Consider the following 14378-nt stretch of genomic DNA (forward strand, 5'->3'; position numbering starts at 1 on the left):
TAGGAAGACACAGGAAATAAAATATAGTGACCAACATGTTCCTTATCCCAAAGAAGTTCAGAGAGAAGATTGTGAAGCTAAAATTCCCAGGAGAAATACAGTATGATCAGTAAATAAAGAAAAAATATTAACATAGATAGTAAGATGTTCTGTGAAAACAGAAATAATTGGGAGGCCATGGAACCTAAAATTAAGACAGGGATTCTTTTTTTTTTTTTTTTTTTTAAGATTTTATTTTATGTATTTGACAGAGAGACAGCGAGAGAGGGAACACAAGTAGGGGGAGTGGGAGAGAGAGAAGCAGGCTCCCCGCCAAGCAGGGAGCCCAATGCGGGACTCGATCCCAGGACCCTGGGATCATGACCTGAGCCGAAGGCAGACACTCAACGACTGAGCCACCCAGGCGCCCCAAGACAGGGATTCTTAACACAGGATCATGGATGGCTTCAGAGGGTCCATGAACTCTCTGAAATTATATGCAAAATATGTATATGCAAATGGACATTTTTCTGAACACAAAGATTGTATCTTTCATTATATTCTCAAAGGTAAAGACCTATTTCCTAGGATCTTATCCTAAAACCCAGTTTTCTATCTCTATAGAGGATAGTTTTAAGACCTAATCTTTTACCCAAAACAGGAGATCTGGGTAGCCTAGAGGTCAGAGAAGAGCTTTTGAATTTTCCATAACTTGGTGAAAAATAGTGATTGCTAAAAAGAGGGCAATGAGAGAGGCAGGCCTTCTTCCTTTCCCTATTTTAGTTGAAGTTAGCCTAAATATATTTCCCCAAATACTCAGATACTATGGTGACAGGCACCATATAAATAGACAATGGCAGCAGGGAGAAGGTCAGGGCTTGTATCTGTAAAACCAACAGAGCAGGCAGGATTAAACCCCCAACTAATACAGCTGCCTCATCCTCGTCCACAAGAGCACACCTGAATTTCCATATGGGAATTTGTAGGGGGACCTCTGGTTACCTCCCCAATAACAAAGAGTGACTGCAGTCAAACAGCACAGGAATAAAAATCACCATTCGAAGTGCAGTGATACTACACACCCACATTCCAAACAACAAAAGGCATTTGGGTCCTAGCCAACTGCTTCCTAGACACCCAACGGCTTCTGTGTGTCCAATCTAACAACACACGCCTTCCCAGTTTTATTTATAAATAAAATTCAATTAAAGTTCTCAGCATAGTATGGGCATCTATACACATAAGCATATTTACCACGGTGAGGTTCATACACCTCCAGCAAATCCTTAAGTCTAGAAGGCAAAGAGTAAAAACATGGGCATCCCAACATATGAGGGATACTGCCAGCCAAGGGGTGGGTGGATCCACCATAACCACATTTATATTCACTGATTGCAATATTATACGTTATTATGGGCTCTGATGCATCAGATGTAGTATAGTATTTTGCAACTTTCCTTAACACCTGCTGCTCGGCATCTCACTGTGTATGAATACAGGGAGCCAGGGTTCCAGGAGACTCACCCAGTCTATATAGGAAAAGGACCTAACCTCACTTGGCAGAGAACTCTAGTACAAATGCCTATGCCTCAGGAACAAGAAGTCATCCCAGCATCACAAAGAATCCTCATATACATCTCCTCTCTACCTATCAAGGCTTAGGATGCCAGTCAATCAGTCCTGAAATAGCACATAATTACGAACAGAGCTGCACATGACAGAAAGTACTCAAAGACATAAAGTCAACTGACCAACATAGGATAAAAATGGTCTCCTGCCTCACAATTTCCTAGCCAGAATGGGGAAGTGCTAAGATCAAGAAAAAATAAATACAGAAGACATTCTTAACCTCTTTAAAAGATAACTGACTCTTTAAACAAAAATGATGGCAATGTATTTTGGGATTTTAACATATGTACCAGTAGGATATATGACAACAGTAGCACAAAGGACAGGATACAAAGTGGAGGAAGGAGAGTAATGGAAAGCCCTGGGCCCCAGGGAGACAGACCAGGGTAAATGGTAAAAGGCAATGCAACAGAACAACGAGGAAGATGACCACAGGTGATGAGGATGGGAGAAGAGCCAGAAAGATCCCAGGGACCAGAGACAGGATGGCTAGGATAGAAAGGAAAGAAAAAAGAATACAAGAAAAAATCAAACCAGAAGAGAATCAAAAGCAGGCAGAAACAACTATTACCACCAACTCGTTAGTACTACAATGGGTAAATTCATCCCAGTTATAGACATAAACCATTTGTACTTGTTATCAAGTCCTACAACTATTAACGAACATCCACAGATTTGGTTTTTTTTTTTTAAGATTTATTCATTTGACAGAGTGACACATTTGACACAGTGAGAGAGGGAACACAAGCAGGGGGAGTGGGAGAGGGAGATGCAGGCTCCCCACAGAGCAGGGAGCCTAATGCGGGGCTCGATCCCAGGACCCTGGGATCATGACCTGAGCCGAAGGCAGATGCTTAACGACTGAGCCACCCAGGCACCCCCATCCACAGATTTGTATCATTTTTGTGTTTCCTCTTTAATCCTAAATTTTTAGAACCTAACAATCATATAACTCTTCATGGACAACCACAATAGTCCTGTATATTAATAAGAATTGGTCCTACCTAGGAAATTCTACTAACTTTAGTCATTTCAATCTCTTCTGATCTCTGTAGATCTTCTGACATCCCCTCAGTCTCAAACTCTCATACAATCACACTCTTCTCCTAAAATACCAAAGTGCCACTATTACCACTTAGTGTTACTCTACTGTTCCACCCTTCACCACCATAGGCAGTAACTGCAAAGAACTTGCTAATCCATTAATTAAAGATCTCTACTTCCCATTATAGAGGACTAAATTTAGAAAGCCAAATTGGGTTGGGAGGAAACCATGTGTCACAACAAGTGAGATGAATTCCATGGAAGGGGGTGGGGTTAGTGGCCTGTTTCCTACGAAGCCTCTGACACTAACACACCCTCCTGTGCTGAGAAGCTCTTCCACGGGTGGGGCAACCATTCACACTATAATCATCCAAAGAATTTATTGTACCATCAGGTCACCAAAGCCACAGGACCTATCAGCAAGCAAATGCCTCAGGGAGCATGTCTCCTGGCTTTCCTGAAACCTCCAATTTAGTTACACAAAGAAAGGGGTGGCAAGCCAGCATTAATTGTACCCTTAAAGAAGAACCACTTCCCGCCTGCAGGGGTAGCTGTGACTTTACTGGGCTACCGAATGGACACAAAGACAAAAGTAAACACTGTAATTTGCTGATTTTGTCTCTGGCACAGGGGGAGTGGTGAAAGTGACACTGTCTGTAAACAGCAATAATGCCAGATGTAACACAAAGAACAGGATTCCCCCCCATCTCTCCACCCCCTCCCCACCCCCTCTCCCTATGACATTCCTCCAGAGATTACTCATCTTGAGGAAACACACAGAAGCCTCCCTATAGTCCATATGCTGCTACCACATGGAACTGAGGGAGAATCCAAGTTTGTACTGATTCCTCCTACCTCACTCTTATTCAAAGCAAGAATCATTAGAGCTCAAGATACGTTCAATTGTTTCCTACCAGCTGACAAAAACATACAGGGAGAAGAAATTTGAGAAGAAGTATGGAATAGATATGTGCCATGCCTACGTCTGGATAAGAACAAGGCTGAAATGACAAAAAGTGTAAATGAAAATAGAAGCATCCTAAACACACTAAAAACTTTTAAAAAAATTCATCTGTGCCTAGGCTTAGGGGCTCATAAAAGATCTAGGAAAAGAAGATGAATTCAAAAGAGAAAGTTACCTGACCAGAGTTCCCGCCAGGTGTAATGCAGGCGTACTCTACACTTCTTCTGGTAGCAAAGTAGTTTATGTACTACCTGAATGCAGCGTCTGTAACAGAGAAAAACAGGGATAAGCCTAAAAGTATGATGCAACTCACCACAGATACCCTTTTCTTTAGCAAGGCAGCTTTGCTAAGGCCACTAAAGATGCTGGAGATGAATTTGTACACATGTAAAAGAAAGAAACTTCAACTTTCTGATGCATAAATTGCCCCTCCACACACACACACAATGCTTGTGCTAATTCCTTTTTTTTTTTTTTTAAGATTTTATTTATTTATTTGAGACAGAGAGAATGAGAGAGACAGAGAGCACATGAGAGGGGGGAGGGTCAGAGGCAGAAGCAGGCTCCCTGCCGAGCAGGGAGCCCGATGCGGGACTCGGTCCAGGGACTCCAGGATCATGACCTGAGCGGAAGGCAGTTGTTTAACCAACTGAGCCACCCAGGCGCCCGTGCTAATTCCTTTTATCACCAGGAAAAGAGGGCTATAATTGCATACAGGTCAGCAGTTGATTAGGTATTACAGATACTATTCCCTTGAGTATCTTTCCTCAGAGGAAAGCATACATCAATGGACCAGAATTAGACTACTCCATTCAATGTTGCAAATGTAGGATATCAAAATACAAAATTAAAGACCTTAAGTCTTCAGATCTTTTTTTTAAAAAGATTTTATTTGAGAGAGAGTTGGAGGGAGGGCATGGGAGGAGCAGAGGGAGAGGGACAAGTACATGCTGCACTGAGTGAGAAACACTACGCAGGACGCAATCTCAAAACCCTGAGACCATGACCTAAGCCAAAATCAAGATTCAGACGCTTAACCAACTGAGCCACCTACGTGCCCCTCTTCAGATCTATTTAAATTTGTTTTTAATTTAAATTAATTTTTAAAGTAAATTTTGGTTTAATTCATAATTAACTTAAATTTTATTTACATTAAAAGTTGGGGCACCTGGGTGGCTCAGTCGGTTAAACGTCTGCCTTTGGCTCAGGTCATGATCCCAGGGTCCTGGGATCAAGCCCCGCACTGGGCTCCCTGCTCAGCGGGAAGCCTGCTTCTCCCTCTCCCACTCCCTCTGCTTGTGTTCCCTCTCTCGCTCTGTCTCTCTGTGTCAAATAAAATCTTTAAAAAAATATTTAAAAAAAATTTTTTTTTTAAAGTTAAATCAGGGTGCCTCGGTGGCTCAGTCAGTTAAGCATCTGCCTTCAGCTCAGGTCATGATCCCAGAGTCCTGGGATCAAGTCCCACATCGGGCTCCCTGCTCAGTGGGGAGTCTGCTTCTCCCTCTACTCCTTCCCTTGGCCTGTTTGCATGTTCTCTCTCTCTCTCACTCTCTCTCTCTCTCAAATAAATGAATAAAATCTTTTAAAAAAAAAAGTTAAATTAAAAATTCACTCTTCAGTTGCACTAGCCACATACCAAATGCTCAACTACCACATGTGGTTAGTGGCTACCATAATAGGACAGCACAACATATAAAACTTTCCTATCATCACAAAAACTTCTACTGGGTGGTACAATTCTAGATCATTGGAATATTCAACATTACTCACATCACAATAACAAATATGTTTGGGAGAGTATTTCTAAATAAGCAGTTAATAGGTTGAGAGGAAAGACTTTTTAAACATTATAAACCTAACAAAAAATATTTTTTCATCTCTGATTGGGAGAGGGTTTTGAAAGCATAAAAAGCCATGGAGGATAGTACAAAGTAGAATACAGATGAAATTTACTTCCTAAAAATGAGTATTTTGTGTGATTTTTGAAAAAGTGATTACATTAAAGCCAAATCATATGGGAAATTACATTTGTAGCCAAAGACACAAAACCATTACTATGCTTAATGTATATGTTTATACAAATTGATAAGAAAAAATAGCATCCTGGGGCGCCTGGGTGGCTTAGTCGTTAAGTGTCTGCCTTTGGCTCGGGTCGTGATCCCAGGGTCCTGGGATCAAGCCCCACATTTGGCTCCCTGCTCGGCGGGAGGCCTGCTTCTCCCTCTCCCACTCCCCCTGCTTGTGTTCCTGCTCTCGCTGTCTCTCTCTGTCAAATAAATAAATAAAATCTTTAAAAAAAATAACATCCCTAATAAGAAACATGAGCAAAGTAAATAGTCAACAAATCCCCCACCCCCCTAAAGGGGGAAAATATGGAAAGTTAACACTTTTCTACAATGTTCAACTTCACTTTAAATAAGCATATTAAAACAATATTGTTTTTATGTATCAAATTAATACAGATTTTAATGTTGATAAAGGTACAGCGAAACAGCCACTTATACGTTATCAAGGAAAGTATTACTGGTACACGGCCCTTTTAGGAGGCAATTTGGCAATCTCTTATCAATAGCCTTAATAACGTTTATACCCTTTGACCCACAAACACCACTCCAGAGAATTCAGCTTTACCCAAAATACAAACACTAAAATGCTTTAAACAAAAAGATGTTCATCATAATCTTATTTGTAATAAAAGAAAACTGGAGGGGAGCCTGAGTGGCTCAGTCGTTGAGTGTCTGCCTTTGGCTCAGGTCATGATCTTAGGGTCCTGGGATCGAGTTCCGCATCAGCTCCCTGCTCAGCAGGAAGCCTGCTTCTCCCTCTCCCACTCCCCCTGCTTGTGTTCCCTCTCTCACTGTGTATCTGTCTGTCAAACAAATAAATAAAATCTTTAAAAAATAATAATAATAAAACCGGAAACAACTGTGGAAATAACATCCAATGCTGAGAGAATAGCAAGTAAATCATTACACATACAGCAGTTCTCCCTTATCTGCGGGAGATACATTCCAATACACCCAGTGGATACCTAAAACTGTCAACAGTATCAAACCCTCTACGTTCTGTTTTTCTCCTATACATACATACCTATGATAAAGTTTAATTTATACACAGTAAGAGATTAACAGTAACTAACAGAGCAATTATAACAATATACTGCAATAAAAGTTATGTGAATGTGGTTTCTCTAAGTATCTTATTGTATTGTACTCAGCCTTCTTATGGTAATGTGAGATGATAAAATGTCTGTGTGGTGAGATGAAGTGAGCTGAATGATGTAGGCACTGTGACCTAGCATTAGGCTACTACTGACCCATGGTATGCAGAAGGAGGATCATCTGCTTCCAAACCACGGAAAATGAAATGACTGATAAAGGGAGACTACTGTATGTTATGTACTAAATTATGTTCCTTCAAAATTCATATGTTGAAACCCTAACCCTAACTAATGTGACTGTATTTAGATATAAGGCCTTTAAGAAAGTCATTAAAGGGGCGCTTGGCTGGCTCAGTCAGAGGAGCGTGCAACTCCTGATCTTGGGGGCATGAGTTCAAGTCTCACACAGGGTGTAGAGATTAAATTAAAAAGTAAAAAAAAAAAAAAGTCATTTGGGGTGCCTGGGTGGCTCAAATGGTTAAGCGTCTGTCTTCGGCTCAGGTCGTGATCCCAGAATCTTGGGATCGAGCCCCACATCGGGCTCCCTGCTTGGCAGGGAGCCTGCTTCTCCCTCACCCTCCTCCTGTTCCCCCAGCTTGTGCTCTCTTGCTCTCTCTGTCAAATAAATAAATAAAAATCTTAAAAAAAAAAAGTTATTAAAGTTAAATGAGGTCAAAAAGGTAGAGCCCTAATCTGATAGGACTGGCTTCCTCATAAGAAAGGAAGAGACAACCAAGGATGCTTGCTCCCACACAGAGAGAAAAGGCCCTGTGAGGATACTGCGAGAAGGTGGCCATCTGTAAACCATGGAGAGAGGCCTCTGGGGAAACCAAAGGTGCTGGCACTTTGATTTTGGACTTCTGGCCTACAGAACTATGAGAAAATAAATTTCCATTGTTAAGCCACCCAATCTGTGTTTTTTTTGTTATCGCAGCCCAAGCAAACTAAAACATAGATATATAATGAAACCCCATAAAGCTCTTTTTTTTTAAAGGCTTATTTATTTTAGAGAGAGGCAGGGAGTGCACAAGCGGGGGCGGGCAGAAGGAGAGAGAGGGAAGCAGACTCCCCGCTGAGCAGGGAGCCCAACAGGACCCTGAGATCATGACCTGAGCCAAAACCAAATGTTGGATGCTTGACCAAATGAGCCACCCAGGCAGGGCCCCATGAAGCTCTTAAAAAGCATACCATGAAGAATTTTTCACAACACAAGAAGATATTTATGTTACAATGGAAAGTGAAAAAACAGCATGCAAAATTATATACATTTAAATGTATGATAATGGTCACAACCATATTCAAGTATTAAAAAAAGATTTAATTTTGATTTTAATTTGGATGGTATGATTATAGGTGAATTCTCTTCTTTCTCTTTTAATGTTTTCTCCAAATTTTCTACAACTCTATTTTTATAGCTAAGCAATCCACCATTTAAAACAAATTCATTTTTTATTTTTTTTAAGATTTTTATTTATTTATTTGTCAGAGAGAGAGAGCACAAGCAGGGGGGAGCGGCAGGCAGAGGGAGAGGGAGAAGCAGGCTTCCGGCTGAGCAAGGAGCCCGATGCGGGACTCAATCCCAGGACTCTGGGATCATGACCTGAGCTGAAGGCAGACGCTTAACTGACTGAGCCACCCAGGCATCCCAAAACAAATTCATTTTTAAAAAATTTTTAAATCCTCAAGGTACCTGGGTGGCACAGTCAGTTAAACGTCTGACTTAGTTTCAGCTTGGGTCATGTTCTTGGGGTCATGAGATTGAGCCCTGTGTCAGGCCTGGCACTCAGCATGGAGTCTGCTTGAGATTCTCCCTCCCTTTCCCTGCCCCTCCCACTTGTGCATACACTCTCTCTCTCCCCCCGAAATAAGTCTTTTTTTTTTTTTTTTTAAGATTTTATTTATTTATTTTACACAGAGAGACACGGCGAAAGAGGGAACACAAGCAGGGAGAGCGGGAGAGGGAGAAGCAGGCTTCCCACGGAGCAGGGAGCCCGATGCGGGGCTCGATCCCAGGACCCTGGGATCATGACCTGAACCAAAGGCAGACGCTTAACGACTGAGCCACCCAGGTGCCCTGAAATAAATCTTTAAAAAAAATTTTTTTACCATCCTCTAAAAGAGGCACAAAGGAACCTTTTTAGAGAAAAGAAATGTTTTATACCTTGACTGGGATAGTTGTTACAAGGATGTATACATTTATCAAAACTCATTAAACTGCTCATCCCATTGCAATACTGTTTATAAATCCTTGGCAAAGGAAGTCCAGAAACACAATGGGCAGATCATGAGAGAATAATATGGAGAGAACTTGGATGTTAATCTGTAAACCAAGAATCAAAGTACTCAAAGTTTTACAACATCATTTCTTAAATCAAGTTAATGCCCTTTCTACTTTTGCCAAAGTGGTGGGAAAGTCCAAGTAGAAATAAAATCCTTGGCTGTGATGAGGATGTAGAAAAACTGGATCCCGTATACATTGCTGGTGGAAATGTAAAATGGTACAACCACTTTGGAAAGCAGTTCAGCAGTTCCTCAAAATGTTAGACGTAAAGTTACCACATGACCCCCCCAATTCCACCACTAGGTATATACACACAAAAAACATATATCCATACAAAAACTTGTACATGAATGTTGACAGCAGCATTAGTCATAACAGCCAAAGATATAAACCACCCAAACGTCTATCAACGATGAATGGATAAATAAAATGACGTCACACATCCACACAATGGAACAGTAACCAGCCATAGAAAGGAGTGAAGTACTAATACATGCCACAACACAAATGAAACCTGAAAACATTATGTCACAAAAGGTCACATGGTATATGATCTCACTTATATAAAATGTCCAGAATAGACAAATATATAGAAACAGAAAGTAGACTGGGAGTGGGGAAGTAGAAATAGAGGCCCAAGGCTTAGACTCTACCCCTCCGAAAATCCAGGCTCATCACACAAACCAAGATTCAGAAGAAACTGTCAGACCTATATTTTCATTCATTCATTCAACAAATACTGTTTACCAACTAAACATCAAACACTTGGGGTGCCTGGTTGGCTAAGTTGGAAGACCATGCAACTCTTGATCTGGGGTTATGAGTTCAAGCCCCACACTGTGTGTGGAGATTGCTTAAATAAATAAAAAACTTTCAAAATTTCTCCAAAAAAATTAAGTAAAATAAACATCTAGCACTTACGTCTTATTAGAACTAAGTTGTCAAGTTCCTAGAAAGTAGACCCAGATAATCTGCTAGTTTCAGGCAAATGAAAGAGGCTTTTCCTCTTGAAACTGTTTTGACATAAAAGAATGAGGCCGAGAGGGCGCCTGGGTGGCTCAGTTGGTTAAGCGACTGCCTTCGGCTCAGGTCATGATCCTGGAGTCCTGGGATGGAGTCCCGCATCGGGCTCCCTGCTCGGCAGGGAGCCTGCTTCTCCCTCTGACCCTCCCCCCTCTCATGTGCTCTCTGTCTCTCTCATTCTCTCTGTCTCAAATAAATAAATAAAATCTTTAAAAAAAAAAAAAAAAAAAAAGAATGAGGCCGAGAAAACAGGAGACAAAGTAAGTAAGGCAAAGGGCAGAGCACAAGGTGGCTCCTCACCACCCACTTGCCCCAAATGCAGTTCAGCTAAATCACAGCTTCAAGTAAAGAATACTTCTGGAACTGGGATTGAGACTCTCTTAGGTTCTATGGTTTTATTCTGAGACAAAGAGTAACCTAAGATCCTACTAACTTCAGCAGACACCGGAGATAGGAACCTGTAGAGAATCAATCTGACAGCTCAGGAATCAAGTGAAAGTGGATGTAGCTAATTTCTTCTTAGGCTTCCTAGCAGAGAGGAAAAGAGGAGGGCAAAGAAACCAAAACAAAACAAAACAAACACCACAATCCTCCCTCTGTGGAGTGAGAGCCAAAGACACTAGCTAGAAGAATTAAAGTGCTGGGGCACCTGGTGGCTCAGTTGGTTAAACATCTGCCTTCGGCTCAGGTCATGATCCCAGGTTCCTGGATCGAGCCCCATGTCGGGCTCCCTGCTGAGCAGGGAGCCTGCTTCTCCCTCTCCCTCTGCCTGCAGCTCCCCCTGCTGTGTTCTCTCTCTGTCAAATAAATAAATAAAATCTTTAAAAAAAAAAAAAAAAAAGAATTAAAGTGCCTAACAACATAATGACCCAAATGAAATGAACTAAATTTGTAAATTAAAGTCCTGGAAGTTTTCAAAATATTCCCAGTAATGGGCTTGCGCTGCTAACCTTACCAGCCTATTCTACTTGTCCCATTATTCAGATATCTCTCTCTTCTTCCCACTCCTTGTAGGTCTAAGTGGTCTTGTAGGAGGCTTTCAGATCAGAATTGTAAGAGGACTACATAACAGATCTCTCTCTTTTTTTTTTCTATTTAAGTAGGCTCCACACCCAATGTGGGACTTGAACTCACAACTCAGATCTACCAACTGAGCCAGCCAGGCGCCCCTATAACATATCTCTCTTAAAAGACTTCAGTATCCTCAGGAGTGGTATCAAAAATATTTTACAAACCATACAGAAATATAAATTAATACATAAGTCAATACGTGTATCAAAAATTTTAATTCTCTTTTACTCTCTTAATAAACTAAACTGTATCAAAACTGCTCACCAAGTGACATAAATTAAAGCATAAATCACCGTAATAGTTTCCAAATCAATTGTTGATTTTTAGATATTGTGGTGTGATCTCCTGTTTGATGCAGTTGTCACTAGCTACAAGATGCCCTGGTTCGGGGCGCCTGGGTGGCTCAGTCGTTAAGCGTCTGCTTTCAGCTCAGGTCACGATCCCAGGGTCCTGGGATCGAGTCCCACATCGGCCTCCCTGCTCGGTGGGAAGCCTGCTTCTCCCTCTCCCACTCCCACTCCCACTGCTTGTGTTCCCTCTCTCGCTGTGTCTCTGTCAAATAAATAAAATTAAAAAAAAAAAAAAAGATGCCCTGGTTCAAGCCATGATTTAGCTTAGGAATATATAAACTCTTCTGTCAACTTCCCTACTAAACCGATAGTCATTAGGTACCTGGTGCTGACCGCCTTGTTGCAGCCAGCAAAGATGGCTGGATGCTGCCCGTATGTGACCACCCATGCACAATACACTCTGCACACCAGCACTTCTCACATGGCCTGGATCTGGACAGCCTGCACGCTGGCCCTATCAATAATGCCATCCCAATACCGAGCCGCTGTGGGGCAGAGGGAGACATTACCTATGCTCCCAAGCCTGGTGCCACCAACCTCTGGTTCAAAGACCATCGATATTCACCTGACACTGCTCCTAAGCTCTGTTCCTACCTCTGCAGCCCCCCAACAGGTGACATTACCAGCCTGGTGGTCTCAATAACTTACACTATTTACCAAGTAGAATGAAAATTTTAACAACTGCTACAACCTTAAAATATAGATTGGCTGAATTACTCTACATTTATTGCTTCTTTGGGGTGTTTTTTATGCATGTAGTGGTTTCCTGTTTCAGCACGAGGCAGGGTCCACTTTAACCTGAAGTCTTCTTGTGGGCTCCACTAAAGTCTCTACTTTCTTCCAGTGCCTACCCCCAGGTGAGGGAATCTCTTAGTGAGAAAGAGCACAAGTTTTCCAAGTAAGAGTAGCTTAAAGGAAAGTTTACTCTCCTCAGAGACTATTTCTCCTCACTCCTTAATCCTGTGGCAGCAGTGGGAGTGGCAGCAAGAATCAAGGAATACAGTGAGGAGTGAAATTAACTGGTTAAGTTTCCCCACCTCTTCCTGCTCCAGGCAAGACTTTTCTTCTCCCTCCCTTTCTCTCTCTCTCTTTGGTCTAAGCACCTTTCCCCCTTATTACTTTACCTACAGCATTCATACACAGATATGAAATTGTTTCATTTCTGACCCAGATTCTGGTTTTGAGTATTAAGTCTTTCCACACTCCCTAGTTCTTCATATTTCACCAGGAGGATTATAAACTTATCTGAAATGGTAGGAATTCATTTTGCTTTCAATTTCTCATTCTGCGGTATGCTGCTGAAAAGCAGTACATAATGAGAAGTGAGAGCAGCAACCTGGCCTGATGCCCAGCTGGGAGCAGAGAAGTTCACCTAAAAAGGACTTGACGCTCCAAATGCCAAAAACCAGGAAGAGGGTTGGAGGAGGAGGTGGGGACATCTGGATATATGCCCACGGGTAGTAATGAAGAAAGTGTATTCAGCCTGAGGGTGGGACCTTCTGCCCAGCCTCTGTCAGTTTGATGCCTCATTATCTTCTCCATCTTCCCTAACCTCAGGACATTCAATTAGGGAGCAGGTGGAACAAGCAACTGAGAAAGCAAGACAATACCCAAAAGGTAGAAGCTGGGGGGAGGAGGGAGTTAAAATATTTATGTAGACCAGGTTCATTGGCTGTGATGTGAGGTTCTGGGTAGACAGCCACATACCTGTAACTCTACGTGCTGAATGCACAATCTTACCATGTCATCCCACCTTCAACTGTTCCCCATCAGCCACTTAATCTCAGGCAACCGTTTTTCTACTCTCCTATGCTTCCTCCATGTACCCTACACTCTAATCATCCTGAATTACTTTCTACTTTCCAAATATTGCCACACTTTCAAGCCTCCAAGCCTCTGAAGATGCTGGTCCCCTGCTTGGTGTGTCCCTCCCCCACTCTTCCACATAGAAAACTCCCACTGTTTCTTCATGACTCAGGTCAAATGCAACCTTCTCTGTTATCTTCTCTGATGCCCCAGTCAGCATTTGTCACCCTGTGCAAATCTTTTTGTCACTTACCACAGCAGTAGTTAAGAGTACAACCTCTGGGGTGAGAGAGACTTGAGTCTGGTGTGCCACTGTGGTAGCCAGCCTGCAAGATGGCCCCCAGTGGTCCCCACCTTCTGGCATTTACATCCTTCTGTAAGGATGTAAATGTATCACAGACCAACACTGTATGAGGGTTGGTCTATATGACCAACAGAAATGGCGTGTCATTTTTTTTTTTTAAAGATTTTATTTATTTATTTGAGAGAGAGAGAATGAGAGACAGAGAGCACGAGAGGGAAGGGGATCAGAGGGAGAAGCAGACCCCCCGCCGAGCAGGGAGCCCGATGCGGGACTCGATCCCAGGACTCCAGAATCATGACCTGAGCCGAAGGCAGTCGCTCAACCAACTGAGCCACCCAGGCGCCCTTTTTTTTTTTTTTTTTAAAGATTTTATTTATCTGACAGAGAGAGACAGCGAGAGCAGGAACACAAGCAGGGGGAGTGGGAGAGGGAGAAGCAGGCCTCCCGCCAAGCAGGGAGCCCGATGTGGGACTCGATCCCGGGACCCCAGGATCATGACCTGAGCCGAAGGCAGACGCTTAACAACTGAGCCACCCAGGCGCCCAGAAATGGCATGTCATTTGAGATTAAGTTATAAAAGACACTCTGGCTTCCATCCTGGACTCTCACTCTCTTCTTTCTCTCTTGAATTACTTGGAGGAGGCCAGCTGTGGTGAGCAGCCCTATGAAGAGGTCCACATGGCAAGGAACTGAGGTTTGCCAACAACCACGTAAGTGAAGCTTGGAAGCAAATTCTCCAGCCCCAGTACAGCCTCAGATACCTACAG

General features: G+C 42.5%; 1 protein-coding gene across 3 annotated transcripts in view; it reads right to left on the bottom strand.

The window, feature by feature from the left end:
• The window catches only part of ARMH3 (armadillo like helical domain containing 3), a 178088-nt gene that overhangs the window by 112873 nt on the left and 50837 nt on the right, over positions 1-14378 (bottom strand). For all 3 annotated transcript variants that reach the window (XM_035027774.1, XM_035027759.1, XM_035027768.1), the window contains exon 20: positions 3792-3880. In XM_035027774.1, the coding sequence (XP_034883665.1) occupies positions 3792-3880 (89 nt within the window). The remainder of the gene's footprint in view (positions 1-3791; positions 3881-14378) is intronic.

Source organism: Mirounga leonina, unplaced genomic scaffold (assembly GCF_011800145.1).
Source record: "Mirounga leonina isolate KUSES-001 unplaced genomic scaffold, KU_Mleo_1.0 Mir_114, whole genome shotgun sequence".
NCBI classification, from domain to species: domain Eukaryota; kingdom Metazoa; phylum Chordata; class Mammalia; order Carnivora; family Phocidae; genus Mirounga; species Mirounga leonina.